This window comes from Dipodomys spectabilis, unplaced genomic scaffold (assembly GCF_019054845.1).
Source record: "Dipodomys spectabilis isolate Male_0828 unplaced genomic scaffold, ASM1905484v1 ptg000230l, whole genome shotgun sequence".
NCBI classification, from domain to species: Eukaryota; Metazoa; Chordata; class Mammalia; order Rodentia; family Heteromyidae; genus Dipodomys; species Dipodomys spectabilis.
Window position 1 is genome coordinate 2,012,988 of NW_024870907.1, and position 24,385 is coordinate 2,037,372.

At 45.7% G+C, this 24,385-nt stretch overlaps 1 protein-coding gene across 1 annotated transcript in view; it reads left to right on the top strand.

Annotated features, from left to right (window-relative positions):
* The window catches only part of Srebf2 (sterol regulatory element binding transcription factor 2), a 69,978-nt gene that overhangs the window by 20,887 nt on the left and 24,706 nt on the right, over nucleotides 1–24,385 (top strand). The window contains exons 2-10 of the mRNA XM_042697991.1: nucleotides 12,008–12,460; nucleotides 13,199–13,380; nucleotides 14,182–14,328; nucleotides 15,930–16,151; nucleotides 17,827–17,941; nucleotides 18,092–18,273; nucleotides 20,829–21,021; nucleotides 21,293–21,474; nucleotides 22,232–22,508. Coding sequence (XP_042553925.1) covers nucleotides 12,008–12,460; nucleotides 13,199–13,380; nucleotides 14,182–14,328; nucleotides 15,930–16,151; nucleotides 17,827–17,941; nucleotides 18,092–18,273; nucleotides 20,829–21,021; nucleotides 21,293–21,474; nucleotides 22,232–22,508 — 1,953 coding nt within the window. The remainder of the gene's footprint in view (nucleotides 1–12,007; nucleotides 12,461–13,198; nucleotides 13,381–14,181; nucleotides 14,329–15,929; nucleotides 16,152–17,826; nucleotides 17,942–18,091; nucleotides 18,274–20,828; nucleotides 21,022–21,292; nucleotides 21,475–22,231; nucleotides 22,509–24,385) is intronic.

The following is a 24,385-nucleotide window of genomic DNA, read 5'->3' on the forward strand; positions in this document are numbered from 1 at the left end:
TGGATGGCTGTGATGTAGCTGAGTGGAAAGGGCTTGCCTAACAAGTACAACGTCCTGGTTTCAATCCCCAGTACCAAAAAAGAAAAAAAAATAGTTTAAAAAAATTGAGTCCAAGGAAAGTGCAAGAAACTCATTTACATAGTAGAAAAAAGATAGAGTTCAGGTATGATGATGGTGCACACATGTGATCTTAGCTTCTTGGGAAGCAGTGATCAGGAGGATCAAAATTTGAGGCCAACCCAAAGAAAAAAAGTTAGAAAGACAGCATCTCAACCAATAAATTTGACTTAATGGCACACTGTGTAGTTTTACAGTATGGGAGGAACAGGTAGGAAGACCCCAAAGCCCTAGGCAAAACCAGGAGACCCTATCCAAAAGTAACGAAAGTAAAAAGGAATAAGGCTCAAATGATAAGCTATCTGTCTACCAAGGCCAAGGCCCTGTGTTCAATTCCCAATACTGCCAAGAAAAAAAGAAGAGGAAAAACAATGAAGAAAGAAGATTGCATATTTGGAAGAGGAACTGACTGAGTGCCTACAGCGGAATAATAAAAACAAAATCTCAGCTTTCTACCAGACAAATCACGAGTAGCTTATCAGTAGTTTATATTCTGCCCTTACAGAATGCAAAAATTAATCAGTAGTAAACAAGAAGTCACACAAAGTTGTGTTTCAAGGAGCATCACATGACTTGTATGACTTTAAATTGAGAACAGAGCTTTGGGGGTGAGGAGGCCACTTTATTACCAAGTTTTAGCTTTTTTGGTGTCCAAATGTTGGAGATCAAATATTGAGCTTATGCTACCAAGGAGGCTGAGATCTAAGAATCACAGTTCAAAGCTTGCCTGGGCAGGAAAGTCCAGAAGACTCTTATCTCCAATTAACCACCAGAAAACCAGAAGTGGCACTGTGGCTCCAGTGGTAGAACACTAGCCTTGAGCTGAAGAGCTGAGGAACAGTGCCCAGGCCCAGAGTTCGACTTATGACTGACCAAAAACAAACAAAAAACTGAATGTGGAGCTGTGGCTCTGAGTGGTAAATGACTAGTCTTGAGCACAAAAGCATAGGGACAATGCCCAGGTCCCAGGACCGACACCTACCAAAAAAAAAGATTTTGGGGAGAGAGTGAGAATGAGTGTGAGTATGTATGTGTGTGTTCTGGAGCTTGAACTCAGAACCTGGGCTGCTTTTGCTCAAGGCTGGCACTCTTCTACTTGAGTCACAGCTCCGTTTCTGGCTTTTTGGTGGTTAATTGTAGGTAAGAGTCTCCTGGACTTTCCTACCTGGGCTGGCTTCTAATTTGGACCCTCAGATCTCAGCCTCCTGAGTAGTTAGGATGATAGGATGACAGGCCTGAGCTATTGGCATTAAGCTGAGAGTTTTGAGGTTGAATGGTGAAATTCAGAACTTAGAGCAAGCAGTAAAAGTGTACTTGGCAGTCCTAATGTGAGAAAGCTTGCCTCTCCCAAAGGCATGTATGAAAAGGAAGTAGGTTCCTTTAGGGATAGGTGAAGAATTCAGCGAGTAGGAGGGGTAATGTGAGCAAATCTTCATCTGAAGCTTATATTTAAGAAATCTGATTTCATGTGATTTGAAAGGCTGTTGGGCCAACAGAATCCGCAAAGAAGCAGGATCGTAGTGGAACGAAGAGATGTAACAGATAGAACAAGTCTAGACTGAGTTTAGGGTGGAGAGCAGGTTTTTACTGTCCTTGGCGAAACCTCTGGGAGCTGCCTCGGGTCCTGGGCTTGTGAACCTGGGCCGCCTGGACTTGTCCATGCTCTCTGTCCTCTTTTCCTGCCCAGCTGTGCCCCCGGGACTGCCTCTGTATTGAGCCAGACACAGCCTAAAGGATAATCCCAGAGTTGCTTTGGATTTCCTGGGTGCTTTTTCTCCCTTGGTTTTTTTGTTGTGGTGGTGGTTGTTTTAATTTTTTGTTTTCACAGCACTGGGGAATGAATCCAAGGCCTCCAACTTGCTCAGCAAATACTCTACCACTTGAGCTAGGCCCTTACCCTTTTGTTTAGATTGAGTATGACCAGCTTTGCCGAGGCTGTCCTTGAACTGACAACTCTCCTGCCTTTGCCTCCTGAATAGCTGGAAATTATAGGCATGTGCCACCTTGCCTGGCTTTTTTTTTTTTTCTTCTTGATTTGGTGGTGGTGGTGGTGGTGGTGGTGGTGGTGGTGGTGGTGGTGGTGGTCGTCGTCGTGGTGGTGGTGGTGGTCGTCGTGGTGGTGGTGGTGGTGGTGGTGGTGGTGATTGTTGTTTGTCTTTTAATTTGAACTCAGGGCCCGGGGGCTGTCTCTGCATTCTTTTTGCTCAAGGCTAGCACTCTACCACTTCGAGCCCAAGCTCCACTTCCAGTTTTCTATGGTAAATTGGAGGTAAGAGTCTCACAGACTTTTCTACCTGGGCTGGCTTTGAGCGGTCATCCTCAGATCTCAGCCTCCCTGAGTAGCTAGGATTATAGGTGTGAGCCACTAGCGCCCAGCTCCTTTTGATTTTTAACTGTTTGATTTTATGTGACATTTTAATCATGCAGAGGAATGTTCTAGAACATGAGCATTTGAGCGGCTCTGCTTTCCTACCATTCTCCTATGTGGTTTCTTTGCCAATGAAAAGAATTCACTCTTTTGTCATTCAAACACAGAATGCCTGAGTCACCAGTTTACTATCCTGTGTCCCCCAGCACCTACCTCTTTCACACTCCCTTTTTCCTAGGAAGGTACCCAGAATCTCCCTTGTTCTTATCATGTCTTGAGCTTCTTACTAAGTCCACATGCCCCTGTGTTGGAAGCAATTTGAGTAGGCAGTTTGCCTGTTAAGAGTGCTGTTTGAGGGGCTGGGAAGGTGGCTCAGTGGTAGAGCGCTTGCCTTGCATGCCTGAGGCCCTGGGTTCAATTCCTCAGCACCATATAAGCAAAAAGAAAAAAGCCGGAAGTGGTGCTGTGGCTCAAGTGGTAGAGCGCTAGCATTGAGCTGAAGAGCTGAGGGACAGCGCCCAGGCCCAGAGTTCAGGCCCCACAACCGAACCCAAAAAAAAAAAAAAAAAGAGTGCTGTTTGAATTTCAAGGCTTTTGTGTAGAAAGGTATGGCTGCTGGGCTGGACTCCTTACATGCTTCTCCTGGTGATAGAAATAAATGGTCCTAGGGAAAGTATCAGTGACTATAAGAAGCAGAATGCTGTGGAGAGGACCACAGTTGGCCCTTGGTATGAGCTTGTTTTTCATTTGACTTCGTTGATAATTGTCAGGCAAAGCCATTCTGGAAGGGGGCTTGTTGGGAATGCTCTGGATCACAGTTGTACTCCATCTCATTCCCAAACAACCTGCGCACATTGCAAACAATTGGCTCCGATATGAAAGGCAAAATGAGCAATAAATAAATGAGGGAAGTTTGGTGAATAACCCTGTAAGTTAGGAAATGACTTTTTTCATATACTTGGCTTTGAACTCAAGATCTTGTGCTTGCTAGACAGGCACTCTACCACTAGATACACCCCCAGTTCCTGGGATGATGGATTTTTACAGTATAACACAAAAATTACAGTTGTCTCCCACTATATCGCAGTTCACATATTGCGGCTTCACTGTATCACGGGTTTGTTTGTGGGAGTTATGTTTCCAGAGAACCCCCACCATAGGTGAAAATCCGCTGAGTAGCAATAAGTAAACTGGCATATAGCAATGGGCAACTGTCTAACGCTGCTACCTCGCAGATTTTCACCTATCCCGGGGGTCTCTGGAATGTAACTCCTACCAGGTGACAGATCACTATATATCATTTCTATATAATATTAGTATCTGTACAAATGTGTACATTACTGTGACATAGGTGTATTGTTATGCTCTGCTATACAAAGTTGTATTTTTAGAAAGGCTCTTTGTGAAAAAGAGTTAGGGTCACAACTCTCAATATGTCATTGGGAGGAAGTGGTATAAGAAGCTGTAGGCAGGTGCTGCTGGCTCCCTGTAATCCTAGCTACTCAGGAGGCTAAGATCTAAGGATCACAGTTCGAAGCCAGCCTAGGCAAAAAAGTCCCCATAAGACACTTATTTCCAGTTAACTACTCAAAAACTGGAAGTGGAGGCTGGGCACCGGTAGCTCACGTCTGCCATCCTAGCTACTCATGAGGCTGAGATCTGAGGATCACGGTTCAAAGCCAGCCTGGGCAGGAAAGGCTGTGAGACTCACTCTTATTTCCAATAAACCACTCAGAAAACCAGAAGTGGCACAGTGGCTCAAGTGGTAGAGTGGTAGCCTTGAGCTGAAGAGCTGAGGGACAATGTCCAGACCCAGAGTTCAAGCCCCATGATACACACACACACACACACACACACACACACACACACACACACACACACACACACACACACACACACACACACACACACACACACACGCCCAGAGTTTACACACAAACACACACACACACACCTCTGAAAGTGGAGCTGTGGCTAAAAGTGGTAGAGTGCTAATCCCAAGCAGAAGAGCTCTGGGACAGCGCCCAGGCTCTGAGTTCAAACCCCACAACTGCTAAGAAAAAGAAACTATGTCACAACTTTATACATTGGTGGCTAAGAAATACACAAATACCACAATAAATTAAGCACTTTGCTTTGAAAAATACCTGGGATTTTCTTGTGAAAGTCACTGACATTAAGTCACACTTTTTGAGTTATGTCTTATCTACTTAGCAGGCTGAGATTCAAAAGTCAGCCTGGGCAAGAAAGTCTGTGAGACTCATATTTTCAACTAACAGTCTGCATTTTAAATTTTTTTTTAATTTAAGAATTTTTTAAATGTTCAAGAATTGTGAATAGCATGTAATGCTTAGCTAATACTGAGCACTAGGTAAGCTGCTTTAGATGCATGAATTTTATCTCAATAGTTCCATGCTTTGATTACCTGAGACAGAACTGCCGCTCAGCTAGGTAAAACTTGTCTCAAGTTACAAGATGGTGATGTGGTTAATTATTAATCACTATGGCTTTTTCTCTGAACAGATTAAAGAGAAATAACAACATAGATGAAATATTTGCCGACATGCAAGAAAGAATGTTAACTGGGTGCCATTGATTAATGCCTGTAATCCTAGCCACTTGAGAGGCTGAGATTGAGAGGCTCCAAGTTCAAGGCCAGCTAAGGCTTTGAAGATCCTTTCTCAATGTCAGGCACTGACCCATGCCTGTAATCCTAGCTAGTCAGTCTGAGATCTGAGGATCAAGTTCAAAGCCAACCCAGGAAGGAAAGTCCTGAGACTTGTTTTTGTCAGTTGTGGGGCTTGAAGTCAGAGTCTGGGCACTATCCTGAGCTCTTTTGCTCAAGGCTAGTGCTCTACCACTTTGAGCCACAGCACTACTTCTGTTTTCTGGTAGTTAATTGGAGATAAGAGTCTCACTAACTAGCCGAGTGCTGATGGCTCACACCTGTAATCCTAGCTACTCAGGAGACTGAGATCTGAGGATCACGTTTCAAAGCCAGCCCAGGCAGGAAAGTCCATGAAACTCCTATCTACAATAAACCACCAGAAAACTAGAAGTGGCGCTGTAGCTCAAGTGGTAAGAGCTCTAGCCTTGAGCTGAAGACCTGAGGGACAGTGGTCAGGCCCAGAGTTCAAGCCCCATGACCAACAACAACAACAAAAAAAGTCTCACTGACTTTCCTCATTGACTTTGAACCTCCATCCTCAGATCTTAGCCTCTTGAGTCACCAGCACCCAGCTGTCCTGAGACTTTTATCTCTAAAATAAACTACCAAAAAGTTGGAAATGGAGCTGTGACTCAAGTAATAGAGTGCTACCCTCGAGTGAAACAAAGCTCAGGGACAGAGCCCTGGCCCTGAATTCAAGCCCCAGGACAGGCATAGACATTTAGCCCACATAGAACAGTTCCATGTGGTATTTTTTCCGCACTATTAAATGAACAGAAGAAGATATAGAGAAATGTTGGGAGTGTTGACTGTCACAGCCTTCTAAAATCGCCTGTTCTCCCCACCTACTACCCAGCCATTTCTCTTCTATGAGTATTTTTTTTGGGGGGGGGGGGGATCGGTCATGGGCCTGGGCGCTGTCCCTCAGCTCTTCAGCTCAAGGCAAGTGCTCTAGCACTTGAGCCACAGTGCCACTTCCGGTTTTCTGAGTGGTTTATTGGAGATAAGAGTCTCACGGACTTTTCCTGCTGGGTCCGGCTTTGAACTGAGTTCCTCAGATCTCAGCCTCCTGAGTAGTTAGGATTACAGGCGTGAGTCACCAGCTTCTAAGGAGTTGTTAATAATGCTAAAACACAGATGGGCTAGGTGAGGTGGTACACATCTGTAATCCCAACTACTTAAGAGGCAGAGATAGGAGAATCAGTTTGAAGGCAATCTATGGAAACGTTCGCAAGACTGTGTCTCAACAACTGTACCAGTGGCTCAGGCCTATAATCCTAGCTACTCTGGAGGCTGAGGAGATCTAAGGATTGTGAAGCCAGCTGAAGCAGGAAAGTCTGTGAGACTCTTATCTCCAATTAGTTATAGAAAAAGCCGGAAGTGGCCCTGTGGCTCTAGGAGCTCAGAGCCTGAAGTTCAAGACACACACACACACACATACACACACACACACACACACACTGGCTCAAGGCACACACACACACACACACACTCTGGCTCAAGGAGCTCACACACACACACACACTCTGGCTCAAGGAGCTCACACACACACACACACACACACACACACACACACACACACACACACACACACACACACACACACACACACACACACACACACTGGCTCAAGGAGCTCAGAGCATGAGTTCAAGCCCCAGCACACACACATACACCAAAAGCCAAACTTGGTAACCATTCTGTACAGTACCTTACAGTTTTGAAAAAGAAGAAGAAAAATAAACTTGATACCAAACTTGATAGCTCACATCCATCCCTTTGGGAGGCAGAAAGAGGTAAGAGTCTCTTAGCTTGTCAGGGTGAAAGCATAATACTCTGTCTGAAAACACAAGGATTGGGACAAAACTTAAGTGATAAGGTCCTAAAAGAAAGAAAGCAATCATCAGTCAATCTATCATCACTAAGTGATTAAATAAATTCTGTACATCAATAATGTATAGTATAGGGCTGGGAAGGCGGCTCAGTGGTAGAGCGCTTGCCTTGCATGCCAGAGGCCCTGGGTTCGATTCCTCAGCACCACATAAGCAGAAAGAAAAAAGCCGGAAGTGGCGCTGGGGCTCAAGTGGTAGAGCACTAGCCTTGAGCTGAAGAGCTGAGGGACAGCGCCCAGGCCCAAAGTTCAGGCCCATGACCGGACAAAAAAAAAGTAAAAAAAAAAAAATAATAATAATATATAGTATAGGGGCTGGGAAGGTGGCTCAGTGGTAGAGTGCTTGTCTTACATACATGAGGCCCTGAGTTCGATTCCTCAGCACCACAGAAGCAGTAAAAGCTGGAAGCAGCAATATGGCTCAAGTGGTAGAATGCTAGCCTTGAGCTGAAGAGCTGAGGGACAGCGCCCAGGCCCAAAGTTCAGGCCCCACGACCAACCAAAAAAAAAAAAAAAAAAAGCATAGTACAGTACAGTGCTCTGGTATTCTTAAAATGTTATATCCATCATAATGGTTGACACTGGGCAACTTTCATGTTTTATGAAGCAAACAGCAAGATATTTAGCATTCTGGATGAGATCCCATTCAATTATTTTGTAAGTTGGTCTATATGAATACATTTTTTTTACAATGTAAAAGAAATTAACACAAGTTACATAGTAAATGCAAATTACAAGAATAAATCACCATTGCTGAGAGTGATACCTCATGTCTGTAATCCTGGCACTCAGGAGACTGAGGGAGAACTGTGAGTTCTAAGTTAGCCTAAGCTACATTAAAACTCTCTCACCACTTCCCCCACCCTCCAAAAAATGAATAAATGACCTTTGTAAACCAGTTCTTCCCTTGCCTAACTAAACCAGAAATACCTACTAAAGGATTATTGACTAATTGTGCCATGGGATTGTTTCCCCATCTGGGAGCTTTGGATGCCTGTTCCTTCAGTTAATCTCACTGGATTTCAGGTTGTCTTATGCTCAGAAGATGTTGCAAGGCCACGCTGGGCAATGTAATTTATGTTACCTCCAGGTCACAAGCTCCATTTAATACATGTGAACTGGAGATCTCTTGGCTTGAAGCACATGGCTGTGTGCAGACACAGATGACAACTAGTGCCTCTAATTTTGGTTACTTGTTAACGAGTCTAGAACCCAAATATAGTTTCTTGGGCCCTCATATACCTTTTTTGGGGGGGAGGGAGGGTGGTCGTGGGGCTTGAACTCTGGGCCTGGGCGCTGTCCTTCGGCTCTTCAGCTCAGGACAAGTGCTCTACCACTTGAGCCACTTCTGGCTTTTTCTGTTTATATAGTGCTGAGGAATCGAACCCAGGGCCTCCTGCATGTGAGACAAGCATTCTACCACTGAGCCACCTTCCCAGCCCTCATATTCTTTCTTTTTTTTTTTGGGTCCAGTTGTGGGGCCTGAACTCTGGGCCTGGGCGCTGTCCCTCAGCTCTTCAGCTCAAGGCTAACGCTCTACCAATTGAGCCATAGCGCCACTTCCAGCTTTTTTCTTTTTGCTTATGTGGTGCTGGGGAATCGAACCCAGGGCCTCTGGCATGCAAGGCAAGCGCTCTACCACTGAGCCACCTTCCCAGCCTCATATACTTTCTTGAGCAACTTATCCTTAAGTTTAAGAAGCAGCTGAAGATAGGAATGTGGTTTTGAAGAGAAGCAAGGTGAGCTTCCCACCTTGGGAAGCCTGATTGTGGTACTCTGCTCTGTGAACTGCAGCGGGAACCTGAATTTCATTTCACAGCTCCATAAAACCTTCTCCCAAGCCTCCCTTTTCGGGTTTCATGGCCCTCCATGGAAATAAAAGCCTGTGCAACTGCAGAACACAAATGATTAGAGCAGAAAACAGTGAGAAGACATTTAGCCGCTCCCACATGGTAGAGCTCCAGTTAAAAGAGTGAAACCATGCCCAGGGCCTGCGTCTTGGTTCTCCGGGACTCCTCTTTGGCTCTGCTTCCAGATGGGGCCCAAGGAGAGCCAGTGCCCTACCAGAGGCTCGAAGAACCTCCTCGTGGAATGCCTCTCTCGCCACTCAGCACAAGCCTGATGCCTGGCTGACGGGAGATGGCTCCACTGGAACATTCTATATAAGGGTTGAAAGGTGGTGGTGGTGGTGGTGGTGGTGGTGGTGGTGGTGGTGGTGGTGGTGGTGGTGGTGGTGGTGGTGGTGAATTTAAACAGTCACATTTAAATAAGCCTTAGGACCTTTGTGTACCAGCACGTACCTTCCCCCATGAAAGTTTCAGAGCACTTGAAGAGATGAATAAAGTAGGCCCAAGTACATCAGTAGTGGGAGCCCCAGAAGTGCTTCTATAAGGGCCTCACCAGGCACTTTGCATAAATCATCCAGGAATTAGCACAGCAAAGAGGCAGCCAAGTGAGGAGATCTAAGCATAGAGACAAGTAACTTACCGAGTTCACAGTGCCCGTTATCCTGCCTTTTTCTCCCTCCATTATTGGAGCTTGAACTCAGAACCTTGCCCTTGCTGGGAAGATACATTGCTATCCAGTCACAGTCCAGCCCTGTGCTGGACAAGGTATGGCCTTGTTATATGGCCCAGACTAGCCTCAAGCTTATAGTCCTCCTGCATCATCCACTCCAGTGCTGGGATTACAGGAGTACCAACTGGTGCCTGTCCATGAACTTTCTGCAAGGGAGAACAGGCAGCCAGACTTCAGGGCTGATTTCCCAGAGAGCTGGAATTTTATAGGGCCTCTGGAAGGCTCAATAGTAAATTGTTAGATTTCTCTCAACCATTTTCTTAAAGTTTTCTATAAATCTTATGTTATACTTGAAACATGTGAGCTCTAGATTTGTGTTTGATTTAAATTTAGTGCCAAGTCTGAGAGCATTTCTTAATTGGAATTGGGCCTGTTGGGTGCAGATTGCAGTATCTGGCAATCTGCCCACTTCTCACTCCCACAAACAGGTTGAGTGAGGACAGAGCAGTTGAGGTGTTGGTTAGTAGTTCCACTCCCTGGGAATTCAGTCAGCTGAAACACCGTTTTACCTTGCCCTTGGACTGACTGATGCTTGCAGCCCAGTAATTGAAATGCTAAGCTCTAGTTATCCTGTATGGAGACCACACTGGACCTCCCCAGACTATCTCACTTGCCCCACATTCTACTCTTCATAGAGCAAGCTCCCGGCCTTCCCTGACTCACACAACACATGCGATCAGAGACTCAGAGATTGCTAGGGGAGGCTTGGGAAAAAGAGTAGAGATGGAAGGATTTGGTGGCGGGGGGAAGAGGGGGGAGTGGTAATAGTGATGCTGATGCTGATGGTAGTAGTAGTAGTGGTTGGTTTGTGTTATAGTTGATTTGGTCCAACTCAGAGCATCCTTTGACCTTAAGAGATTGGAGACAAGGGACTGTGTAGTTAAAGAATATGCAGTATTAAGATGAGACAAAGGAAAGAAAAGTAGATAGTATAGAAATCAGTGACATAGCTGAGGCTCCAGACTCCTTGTAGGGAGAAAGAAGTCTAAAAGATGATTGTGCTGGTGAGCCAGTGGCTTGTACCTGTAATCTCAGGAGGCTGAGATCTGAGGATCACGATTTGAAGCTACCCTGGGCAGAAAAGTGTTTGAAACTGTTATCTCTAGTTAATCACCAAAAAGCTGGAAGTGGAGCTGTGGCTTGAGCAGGGGCACTAGCCAGCAAAAAAGCTCAGGAACAGCATCTGAGCCCTGAGTTCAAGCCTTAGGACTGGCACACATACACACACAACAATAATTTTTTAAAAAGATGAATCGTCAGTCATGCAGTAAGCTAAATTTAAATAAAACCTTGGGTGGATGGAGCAGGAAGAAGCCTTTTAGGCTGGGAATTTAAGGGTCTCAAGCACTTGGAAAATGATCTAGAAGGGAGTCAGAAGGGCCTTGTCAATTGTGGCAAGCAGGATAAAGCCAGGTTGCTATGCCCTGGCCTCCTAGCAGTACCTGACTAGCTGTATGACCTCATCAGGTTTTCCTGACTTCATATATGGTCTTCCTGTTCTTTCTGCTCCTAAAGGCCTTTAACTCAGAGGCCTTCAGCTTTCCAATTGCCCCTGAATGTTTTAGTTTTGTTTTTTTGTGATGTTGGGGGTAGGACTCGGGACTCTGAATGTATTAGACAAGTGCTTTACCACTGAGCTTGGTTTTTTGAGATCAGCTTTTGCTGTGTAGCCCAGACTTGTTGCACTCACAGTCTTCCTGCCATGTCCTCCCAAGTACTGAAATAACAGATGTGCACTACCAAGCCTAGTGTCCCTGCGTTTCTGTGGGTACCATGGTACCCAGAATGTGCCTTCGTTGGAGAGGAGGCCCAGAGTTTGGCTGGAAAAAGGATTAGCTGGTATGGACCCAAATGGCTCCTGTCTGCCCACAGGAGCGGGGCTGAGATTAGAGGAGGCCTCCTGGGCCAGGGCTGCTTCATTCCAAAGTGTCAGAGCAATGACTGTCCACCCTCTGTGTCAATGTCGCCAGCACACTGGGTTTTTGTGTCCTGGTTTCTTTCTTTTTTTGGGGGGGTCCGGTCGTGGGGCCTGAACTCTGGGCCTGGGTGCTGTCCCTCAGCTGTTCAGCTCAAGGCTAGCACTCTACCACTTGAGCCACAGCGCCACTTCCGGCTTTTTTCTTTTTGCTTATGTGGTGCTGAGGAATCGAACCCAGGACCTCAGGCATGCAAGGCAAGCGCTCTACCACTGAGCCACCTTCCCAGCCCCATGGTTTCTTTTCTTGTTTGTTTATCTTGAGGGGAGGAAGATGGGGTGATAAGGGTGAGACCCCAGATATTACCTCTCTACCTCTGAGCTGCATCCCCAGCTCCTGTGCCTCAGTTTCTTTGGTTTGAGTTCATATTTTGGATGGCAATAAAACGACTCCTTTTCCTTTATCCACAGAGATGCTACAGTTTGTCAGCAATCAAGTGGGAGAGTTCCCTGACCTGTTTTCAGAGCAGCTTTGTAGCTCCTTTCCTGGTGGTGGTGGTGGCGGCGGCGGCGGCAATGGCAGCAGTGGCAGCAGTGGCAACAGCAGCACTGGCAGGAGCAACAATGGTGGAGCTGTGGACCCCTCAATACAACGGTCATTCAGCCAAGTTCCGTTGCCTTCCTTCTCTCCCTCAGTCACCTCCCCTCAGGCTCCAACCCTGCAGGTCAAAGTCCCTTCTACCCCAGTGCCCACCCCACCAAGAGCAACACCTGTTCTCCAGCCTCGGCCCCAACCCCAGCCCCAGCCTCCAGCTCAGCTGCAGCAGCAAACAGTGATGATCACCCCAACATTTAGCACTGCTCCACAAACCAGGATCATCCAGCAGCCTCTGATATACCAGAATGCAGCCACCAGCTTCCAAGGTGAGTCATGAGTCTGCGTGGTAGGTGTAGGGCTGGCCTGGTAACAAAAGATAGAGGCTGGGATAATAATATCAGGCCTGAAATTTGCCTGGGCAGCAGCCAGATCTGAACACCCTCCGTTGAAAGCCATTCATTCGGCAAACAGCTCCCTAGTTCCCCTGCAGAGACAAGTCCAACTTTGCAAATTGGCCCTGCATCTCTGAGAAGCAGGCCCTCAGCATGTGTTAGGGAGTGAGCAACAGAAGTGCTGCTGCTTTCTGGGGTGCCTGCATCCCAAGGGCTGTGGGGAGCCTGAGTGGGATGCAGCTTGATCTGAATTTGAAAGACTCTTAATAGTTCCTCTATGGGCTTTGAGGATTTGTTGGAGGGTAAAGGCACAAAGCTGAGATATGCCCATGGCACACTTTCCATCCAGAAAGGATGGAAGGAAATGAAGCTCCAGAGAATGGTTGATTTCCAGCATCTATTAACTCTATTGCTGGGTGCAGTCATTTGTTGACTAACTTCCCTTACCCCCACCCCAGCACCCAGAGTAATAAAACAATGTGTACTCGTTCCTTCAGACATGGAAGCAGCCCTTATGGGATGTTCTTATTCCATAAACCAGCTTGCAAATGGCTGTGCACATCCTGGGCAAGCGGGTAGGGGGTTAGCATCGTTATGAGACGCTCCATCCTTGGAACTACAGCAGCAGCATGCATTCCTCACCCATGTCCCCTCTTCTCTTCTCCTCCTAAGTCCTTCAGCCTCAAGTGCAAAGCCTGGTGACATCCTCCCAGGTCCAACCGGTCACCATCCAGCAGCAGGTGCAGACCATACAGGCCCAGCGGGTGCTGACACAAACAGCTAATGGGACGCTGCAGACCCTCGCCCCTGCCACAGTGCAGACAGTTGCTGCGCCCCAGGTGCAGCAGGTCCCGGTAGGTGGCCAGAGAGGATTCAGGGAGGAACTGGTTAGGGTAGTTACCTGGCCTTCTTTGATGGAAAATACAATCTGCAGAAAAAACGTTTTATGTTTTATATCCTAGCATATGGACTATATTTTACTAATTTATGTGGCACAAACAAAACAAGATGGGTTTACCTTTTTTTTTTTTTTTTTTTCTTGTCTGTCCACAAATCAGCCTTTCTCCCTGGACCATCCACCCACAGTGATGTACCCCTGCTTTACTCCTGACAACCATTAACTGTCCTTCTTGATGCCTTAAGATTAAAGACTCCCTTTTAGCATCTTTTTTGTTGTTGTTATTGGTCATGGGGCCTGACTCTGGGCTTGGGCACTGTTCCTGAGCTCTTCAGCTCAAGGCGAGCACTCTGTCATTTGAGCTATAGAACCACTTCCGGCTTTTTCTGTGTATGTGGTGCTAAGGAATCGAACCCAGGGCCTCATGCCTGCAAGGCAAGCACTCTACCACTGAGCCACCTTCCCAGCCCTCCCTTTAGCATCTTTTCTGCTCTCCTCAACTCAGTATTTGGATTGTAGCAAATAGCTAGCTTTTGAAGGGACTTTTATGAGATTTTTCTGGCAACTTTTTTTATTCTCAGTTTCATGAAAATTCCATTTGCTTATTCTTTCTTGGAGGGTCTCTGTGGTAAGAAACAAGTACAAAATAAGAAAAACATTGCTTAACTTAACATTTTATATTGAAGTATAAATATTAAACCCCTCTCCCCAGAAAAAAGAAAAATAATTCTGCTTCTTTTTATTCCTTTCTCTACAGGTCCTGGTCCAGCCTCAGATCATCAAGACAGATTCCCTTGTTTTGACCACACTGAAGACAGATGGTAGCCCTGTGATGGCGACCGTCCAGAACCCAGCCCTCACTGCCCTCACCACCCCCATCCAGACAGCCGCCCTTCAAGTACCAGTAAGAGCACTTCCTTCCCCTCCTCTCCTCCTTCCACTTCTACCTGCTGAGAAAGAGTTGGGAAATTGTGAATTCCACCCCACTTTTAGCTTTTTTTTTTTCCCTTGAAGGAGTACTGCTATGGTTTGTTAGATGGGAGTCTTGTGATCTGTATGAGATGGGAAAACATACTAGAGGAGTCCTGTTCCTGGGCAACAGCTCCATACGGGACCATCACCTCTTTGCTGATGGAGATTTGGCTTGTAAAGGATGTTAGACAGGGAGGGGTGTCAAGGTAAAGATGTGGAAGTCACCAACACTCCAGTCATAGGCCTCAGCCATGTTTAGCATCATGAGACAAGAGTCTGATGGAGAAAAAAGTAACTAAATTCAGAAGCACTGGCTTTATTCATACAAAAACTGGGAGCAACCCAAATGCCCATCCATATAAGAATAAATAACTTACACTCATGGAAATGCCAGCCAGGCACTGGTGGCTCATCCTTGTAATCCTAACTACTCAAGAGGCTGAGATCTGAGGATCACAGTTAGAAGTCAGCTCTGGCAGGAAAATCCACGAGACTAATCTTCAGTTAGCCAGCAAGAAGTCAGAATTGGAAGTGTGGCTCAAATGGTAGAAATGTGTGGGTACTAGCCATAAGAGAAAAAGCCAAGCGAGAACATTAAGTAAGGAAAGTTAAATAATTGAAGGTACCCCACAATAAGAAATAATGCGTGAAACAACATGGTCCAACCCCCAAAATGATATGGAGCAAAGAAGCCCTTCACAGAAGAGTTCATACCAGTGATTCATTAATATGAAGATCAAGAAGAGACTGTGGTGAAAGCGAGAACTTTCCTAACGCGAGAGGCTGTAGCTTGGCCCTGTGGTTTTTACATGTTTATTCATATGTAAAGCCTCATCAAGGCCTATAGTTAGAAAATGTGTAGCTTTTATCTTCTGTGACTTATTTCTTAATGACTAATGATATTGAACAACCCTTTATTTGTTTATTGGCCGTTTGAGTATTAAAGCCATTTATTGAAGAAAATAAAACTAAAATTATTAAACATAGAAACAAAGAAGGAAAAGAGAAATGAGGAAAAGAAGGGGGAGCCTCTATGGTTGGTGTAGTCATTTGATAAAACGGCTCTGACTGAGAGTGTTAGTTTTGCCCTTGAGCTTTCTGAGGCTGAATTGTAGAAAGAAATGCAATAGTTTACTTGTCATTTGTAAGAGAGGAAAAAAAAAAATGTGTCCCAGGCCAAGAGAAATTTTTCTCCATTGCCAACTAAGTATGGTTCACTCAGCGTGGTTCAGAGACAGTTTGACAGCAAAATAAAAATAACTTGTTTCTGGTATCTATTAGATCAAAAGTTAAGAGCTATTTAGGCAAACTAATCCTTTGGTGGTGTAATGTATTGACAGTGATTGTAAAAAGAGGTAATAGCTGAAGTGAGTCCTGAGATTTTTTAGGCCTGACTTCACTAGCCCAAGAAGGGTCTTAGACTGCACAAAGCATTGTCAGCTGCGGCCCTGAGGTCAGGAGCAAGCTAGTTTGTGCTGCGAGAGTGCTTTGCTTTATGAAGACTAACAAAGGAATAATTCTCCCCTTGGTTAGACGTTGGTGGGCAGCAATGGGACCATTCTGACCACGATGCCTGTGATGATGGGGCAAGAGAAAGTGCCCATTAAACAGGTGCCTGGGGGAGTCAAGCAGCTAGAGCCGCCGAAAGAAGGAGAAAGGCGGACCACACACAATATCATTGAGAAGCGGTACCGCTCCTCCATCAACGACAAAATCATTGAATTGAAGGATCTGGTCATGGGAACAGATGCTAAGGTGAGTGCCAAGCATGCCCTGCTCTTCTGCCTGCTGTCCCAGGATGTGTTTGTTTGTTTGTATTCCAGTCCTGGGGCTTTCAACTCAGGGCCTTGAACTCACATTCTGCTTTTTCATTCATGGCTGGCACTGTACCACTTGGGCCACATCTCCAGTTCTGGCTTTTTGCTGGGTAGTTAGAGATAAGATTCTGATGGATTTGTCTGTCCAGACTAACTGGATTCCTCATATCTCAACCTACTGAGTAGCTAGGATTATAGGTGTGAGCCCCTGGCATCTGGCAAAGAGGTACTCATTAAAGTATCTTGATATTTGTCAGGATTACAAAATATTAACTAATGTAAGGGGACAATGTGGAGAGTTGGTAAACCAGTGACCTACCGGGACCTTTGACTCCTTTGAGCTCTACTGAGAGATACTGTCCCTTAGCCAGTGGCCATGTACAGGACTGTGTGTACTTGGAGGCAGCTGAGGTTATTGCTAATATATTTTTAGCTGCATTCACAGGTGGGTAGCAGTATTTTTACCTTTTATGGAAGAGGAGAAAGAAAATAGAGGTTGGATCTTTGACCAAGAGTAAACAGGAAGTTGAGTTTTCTTGTGTTTTGGTGAATACATCTAGCAAATGGGAATGGTTTTGTTTTGTTTTACCTATTATCTGTTTCATGTCAACTCTATTTTGAAAGAAAGTTTCATTTTCCCAATAACCTACAAATCTATAAAGTATATATTTTAAGCAAAAAATATATACCATTACTTATATAACTTTTTAATAATACTCTGGGTTAGTGGGTTGGTTGTTTTACAGTGCTAGGGGTATAACTGAGGATTTCTTCCAGGATAAGTAGGTGCTCTACCACTAAGCCACAGCTCTATCCCAATACTCTGATTTTTGTTTCTCTGTCAGTCATTGTTCTCCTTAAATATTGTTTTGTGTTTGCTGAGTGTTGTTGACTCTCAATTGTAATCCTAGCTACTCAGGAGACTACTCCAAGCTAGGAAAGTCCATGAAACTCTTATTTCCAATAAACTACTCAGAGCAAAAAGTGTCACTGTGGCTCATGGTAGAGTACTAGCCTTGAGCAAAAGAAGCTCAGGGACAGCACCTAGGCCCTGAGTTCAAAGCCCAGGATCAGCACCAAAAAAATTAAGGGCTATGAAGGTAGCTGAGTGGTAGAGTGCTTGCCTTGCATGCATGAGGCCCTGGGTGCAATTCCTCAGCACCACATAAACAGAAAAAGCCAGAAGTGGTGCTGTGGCTCAAGTGATAGAGCACTAGCCTTGAGCTGAAGAACTAAGGAACAGCGCCGGACCCAAGTTCAGGCCCCATGACTGACAAAAATAATAATAATAATTTTAAAAAAGAAAAAATATATATCGTTTTCTGCTAATATTATTATAAGCAGTAGCAATAGTAGCTGATATTTATTGTGTTGGTTATGTGCCAAGCTCAAAGCTAAACTTCACACATATTCTCATTTAGTCCTCACTGCCAACCTGTGATGTAGGTGTTTTTGTTATTCTCATATTAAAGAAAAGGAAAGAACTTCAGTGATAAAGAATTACGTAGTCCAGATAGTCAGCATTTAAACCTTAAGTCATGCTCCCCATCTACAACACAAGCTCCATTCAGCCTGAACAGGTTTTATAGTATTTCACTCATCTTCTTTCTCAGATGCACAAGTCTGGTGTTCTGAGGAAGGCCATTGATTACATCAAATACTTGCAGCAGGTCAATCACAAACTTCGTCAGGAGAATATGGTGCTGAAACTGGCAAATCAGAAAAATAGTAAGTATGCTTGTTGGGAAATGGCTGTCGGACCTTCCAGGTGTGTGAGAAGCCTCAGATGGGCACTAGTGAGGGCCCACAGATGTGTTCAAGGTCCTGCACTGGCCCAGTCCAGGAGGTTTTTTGGTTTGTTTGTTTGTTTTTTTGCAGAATTCTTGAAGGGTATTGACCTAGGCAGTCTGGTGGACAGCGATGTGGACCTAAAGATTGATGACTTTAATCAGAATGTCCTGCTGATGTCTCCCCCGGCCTCCGACTCTGGGTCCCAGGCTGGCTTCTCTCCCTACTCCATAGATTCTGAGCCAGGAAGTCCTCTGTTGGACGATGCAAAGGTAAGGCTTTTGAAATTTCCTATTCTTTGAAATTTCTCCATTTCCCTTAAGAAAATAGTGGGAGACCATAGAGAAGTGGCCAAGCCAGGGCTCGAGAGGAATGGGAATTCTGTGAAATTATCTAGGTCCTAAAGGATAAAGAAAGACGAAACTGGGGTTCCGAAGGTGACTCAGTGATGTAGAGTGCTTGCTTCGCATGTATGAGGCTCTGGGTTCAATTCCTTAGCACCACATAAGCAGAAAAAGCTGGAAGTGGCACTGTGGCTCAAGTGGTAGAGTGCCAGCCTTGAGCTGAAGAGCTGAGAGACAATGCCCAGGCCCAGAGTTCAGGCCCCACCACCAACAAAAAAGAAATAAAGGGAAAACTAACCTTGTATGGTAACCTACACCTGTATTCCCAGCACTCAAGAGGCTGAGGCAGGAGAATTACAAGTTTGAGGCTGCCTGGACTTGTAGAAAGAAAAGGGAAGTATGGGGAGGGAGAAGGGAAGGCTAGGGGGCAGGAAGGAAGGAAGGGAGGGAGAGATAGAGAGATAGAGAAAGAGAAAAAATATGGAGAAGGAAAATGATAGAAGAGTTGAGATTGATCAAGGTAAATGTTTGCATGCATGACATGTCAGAATGAAATTACCAGCTGGGCACTGGTGGCTCATGCCTGTAATCCGAGCTGCTCAGGAGGCTGAGAGCTGAGGATTAAGTTCCAAAGCCAGTCTGGGCAGGAAAGTCCCGAAGTGGACGTGTGACTCAAGGGGTAGAGCACCAACCTTAAACAAGAAAGCTAAGGCACAACACCCAAGCCCTGAGTTCAAGCTCCAGTCCTGGTGCATGTGTGTGTTAGTGTGCATGCATGCACGCGCACACACACAAATATGTACAAACAATTGCTGCAGATAAATAAACACACACACAAAGGAGAAAACTGACTGGAGGGTGAGATGACTGACAGAACTCACTGTTCTCAGGTCTAACTGGTCCTTGCTAAAAGTCTTGAGGGCCCATCAGAGAAGAATGAGTGCCAGCTATGGAATGAGGACAGAAGGGCTTTGGGAGTTGCTGGAGACGCCTCATTACCTCCTTTGTCTGAAATGGGCTTGGCAGGACCGCTTTGTGAGGCTGATCAGTTGGTTTAGGATGAGGCTACCTTGGGTCCTCTTTCTGGAAATGACTAAATTTGAAATCTTCACAGATAACATTCCAACCAAGGGCTTTAAATTGTTTAAAAAGAAGGGGAAAAAAAAAACTTTCGGCAGTTGAGGCTAAATGGAATTAGTTAAAAGAGGCTCTGAGCTTAATGTGTCCCTGGCGACTTTGGAGACCATTGGGTCCCATATTGTGTTTTCACATTCCAGTTTCCAACTCCAAAGCATAGTTTCATCCTAGTGTTTTTTTGTTTGTTTGTTTGTTTGTTTGTCAGTCCTGGGGCCTGAACTCTGGGCCTGGGCACTGTCCCTCAGCTCTTCAGCTCGAGGCTAGCACTCTACCACTTGAGCCATAGCTCCACTTCCAGCTTTTTCTGCTTATGTGGTGCTGAGGAATCGAACCCAGGGTCTCATGCATGCAAGGCAAGCACTCTATCACCAAGCCACCTTCCCAGCCCCTAGTGTTTGTTTTTGGCCAAGCTATTTATTGTATCATTTACTTGCTTTTACTAAGGAGGTTCTATTTTTGAAATGTTTTATAAATGTGATTCTGTTTGGTAACAGCAGGCCATATGACATATAATTTTAATTAGCTAGGCTTCTGAGTCATCCAAAGAAATTTTCAGTTAGTTTTAAAATATTAGGAATGATACTGTTCACATCAAGGCTGAGGGACAGTCTGGGTCTAGTCTTCCTTCCTCATGGCTGCCAGGCCTTTGCCTCTCCTCTCTGTAAAGTGGGAGAAGAAAAAGCAGTGTTCAGGTGTGAGAGGCATGGTGAGCCATGGTAGAAAGCTAGCCAATGAGCTTTTTAAAACAACAGCTACTGAGTTCCAGTGAATGTTCAGGTCTTAAAAGAAGCAAACTCAATTAGGTAGATCCATGCTAAAACATTGTCTTTTGTCATCCTTACTGAGGTATATTTAAAAGCAATAAAATATGCCTATTTTAACTATGCAGTGCCAGGAGTTTTAACATGTGGGTGCACCTATGTAACTGTTACTATAATCAAGATGTGGCGCATTTCCATCATCCTTAAGAACTTTCAACACCTCTGCAGATATTCACACACCTCTCTCCAACCTCGAGCACCTACTAATGTGAAGGCTTCCAATCACTTAGCTTCCTTTCACCTCATCTAGAATTATAAAGAAACCAAATCCTGCCTTGTGTTCTCTTTTATTATAGGGAGATGCACTTTAAAAAAAAGTTCACTGCCTTTGGTCTTTGGAACATGTGCTTTGCTCTGTCCGGGATAGGAATAATGCTACCAGTGTTTTAGCAACAGATTGTAAATTGTGGACTTGTTAGTTCGTTCCTGGCTTTCTTCCTATGTGACTTAAGTCTTGAACTTAAGCCTTCTAGTCTGTAGAAACCCATGAAGTAATCATCCTAACCCTGAGGCTCTGTTTCGAAGGTCAAAGATGAACCGGACTCTCCTCCAGTAGCGCTGGGCATGGTGGATCGCTCTCGAATTCTGCTGTGTGTCCTCACATTCCTGGGTCTCTCTTTTAACCCACTGACTTCCCTGCTGCAATGGGGAGGGGCCCACGAGGCTGACCAGCACCCATACTCAGGCTCTGGCCGCAGCGTGCTCTCATTTGAATCGGGTAGGTTGAGGAGGGAATGGTAGGATGTTGTGGTAGGGGCAGGCTGCCATGTGCAAACCACGTGGCTGTTCACTTAGTTCCAGAGTGGCTCCTGCCTGCTTGCTTCTGACAGAGGCAACAAGGCAAACCCAAGTCAGGAAGAGCAAAACAAGTCAGGATTCCATTATTGTTTCAAATAGCCTGGGCAAGGGGAGTGGGAAAGAAGAGAGTGGAGCCAGTTAAAGGAAGGATGCTGTGATTTTCCCCTGAACTGTGAGCTGCCCCTCTTTAGGTTCTGTGGGCTGGTTTGACTGGGTGATGCCAACTCTCCTGCTGTGGCTGGTAAATGGTGTGATCGTCCTAAGCGTCTTTGTGAAGCTGCTGGTCCACGGGGAGCCTGTGATCAGGCCACACTCCCGCTCCTCTGTCACCTTTTGGAGGCACCGGAAGCAGGCAGACCTGGATCTTGCCAGGGTAAGTTCTGTCTCTGCCATTTTTCATCACTGAGTTTGGCCAAGAACTCAGCAGCCGGTGTTGAGGCCCAGAGTGGATGAAGTCCTGTGTCAGGTGCTTTGGTGACAGAGAGGAGAAAGTGACCCTCTGTCTGAACAGCCACAGGACAGTGGAAAGAGCACCTATTGCTAGATCGTGCATGGACATGAGATCTTTCTTCTGGGTTATGACAGTTTCTGCCATGGAAATTTGATGCAGAGAGATGGGTTTTGACTGAGGGGGTGGAGGATAGGAATGAGACTCTACAAATCAGATAGGATAGGAAGGCACATAGAAGGGCCTTCCAGGTGGCAGGGTCATACGTGGGGTGTTTGGGGACTAGAAAGTTTGATGGGTATATGTTGGGTGTAAGATACGTTGGAGAGCGATGAGAGTAAAGACTAGTAATGTAGCTAGGCCTAAATTGGAGCAAGGGTGACTCCTACCTGACTTAGGGCTTTCTTTCCGATTCTCTAGAAAACCAGGCAAGTGTTTGAGCTGGAAAATTAGCTGAAAGCTTTCATGTGAAATCAACAAGGGGAATTTATGGGAAGGATTCTTTGGCAACTCACAGCCCTGAAAGAAGAGTTAAACATGCTCAAGGTGTTAGGAGTCATGGGAATCAGAACATTCCTGAGTGGCAGTAAACTGAGCTTACTCTCCCCTCTCCAGAGTCTATCAGAACAAAAATGCTACAGCAAGGCAAGTGACCATTGTATACTCTGTCTGCTTTTTTTAGGGAGATTTTGCAGCTGCTGCTGCCAACCTGCAAACCTGCCTGTCTGTTTTGGGCCGGGCACTGCCCACCTCTCGCCTGGACCTGGCCTGCAGCCTCTCCTGGAATGTGATCCGCTACAGCCTGCAGAAGCTGCGGCTGGTACGCTGGCTGCTCAAGAAGGTCTTCCAGCGCTGGCGGGCCACACAAGCCAATGCAGCGGGCTTTGAAGATGAAGCTAAGAGCAGCGCTCGGGATGCAGCCCTGGCCTATCACAGGCTACACCAGCTGCACATCACAGGTGAGTGGCAGCTGCGGCTACCTAACCCCTGAAAGGTACCCAGGCCATCTCCTCCTTATTTTGATTTGCCATTTGGTTTGCCAGGAATTCACCATGGTTGAAGCCCCTTTTACACTATTTTAAACCAGCCTTCCACCTGTGTTCATAGCAGTACAGTTCACCATTTCTTCTAAGATGCACTTTTTTGTTTTGTTTTGTTTTGGTTTGTTTTGCCGGTCATGGGGCCTGAACTCTGGGTCTGGGCGCTGTTCCTCAGCTCTTCAGCTCAAGGCTAGTGCTCTACCACTGGAGCCACAGCGCCACTTCCGGCTTTTTCTGTTTATGTGGTGCTGAGGAATCGAACCCAGGGCCTCATGCTTGCAAGACATGCACTCTACCACTGAGCTACCTTCCCAGCCCCTTTTTTTTTTTTAATAGTAATGTCTCTATATGTCCTGTGCAAAGGGACAGGTGGTGGATTATTCAGCAATGATAGTTAACTTAATAGTAAAACTTAAAATGATGACAGCATAGATTTGGTGAAATACAGACCTTTATTTCATTCAGTAATCTTCTGCTATAATAGAAAGGCAGACAGGTCATTGGATGGATGAAAGTTCACTGTATGTGTTGGATTCAGCAGAAGGGGCACATTTTCTCTGAGAGAGGGGGGATATCCATTGGGGCGGAATTCAAGAAAGGCTTTTCTGGGAAGGGGAAGGTCAAGCCTTGGCTTCCTGCAGAAGGATACACAGAGGCAGCAGCTCCACAGATGTGCAGATATCCTCCAAAGGAGAAACCCCGCCTCCGCACATCTTCATAGCCATAGCATGAGCCTAGCATGGTGAAGCTAATGGAGCTGGGACCCCAAAAGCAGGACAGTGCACAGACTGGGAAAGATCTAATAGAAAAGGCAGAAGGATGGGTGCCAGGGCACCCATTGTATGCCCATACGATCCCATGAAAGGTGTGAGGAAGTAATGACTCAATCAGACTGGTACCTCTGCATTTGAAGAGGTTTCCTCTGGTGGCAGACAGAGACTAGGAAAAAGAGCAGTGAGGCTACAGTCAGGGAGCAAATAGGAGCTGATGCAGCCAGAAGACGCGAAATGCCTCCAAGCCAGATAGGGAGAAAAAAGAGTGAGTAGAATCGAATTGACAGGGCTTGGAGATGTGATAGGTAAAGGAAAAAAGCTGACTAAGATGATTCTCTGGCTTGGCTTGGGAGTCTTGTTGGCAGTGGTACCACTGGCATGGGTGAAGGAAATAAGAGGAGTTTTCCCAAGAAAGGCTGATAAACTGTTTTGGACACTTGACTGTAGGACGTGGAGGGGAAATAGTCACTGGGTAACTGGACTTGTGAGAGACTGTCAAATAGTCTGCAGCTTCCACACTGCATTCCTCCTTCCTCCTCTACTTCTTCCTGCTGCCAAAAGAAAGCCTGGAGCCTTATGGGAGAAGCACATGCACCAGGCCAGTACACAATGAATTACGAATGATGAGAGCTCCTCATGCTGATATGGAGAAACAGCCCAGGGGAAGAACCCTCTGCTGAGGACCTCAGCACAGGCCCGGTTGGTCAATCCTGAAACAAAAGAACCTGCTTGCCCTTGTAGTGAGCAAGCAACAGTATGAAAGCCTTAGGACAGTTAAGCTGCACCCTTGGTCTATGCAGGGGGACTTGGTCCCCTGACCTCAGTATTGCCCCCAAAATGGACTACTGTGTAGCTTTCTTTAGCAAGAGCATTGAAAGTTTTTCCTGGCCCTCTACCTATGACCCAACACATGTCAAGGTTCGTTGCTCAGTCTTGTTATTTTCCTGTCTATGGGATGTTTAATTCTATATGGATCATACAGATAAATTCAGCTCCATTTGGGGCTTACGGGTTTTGAGTATG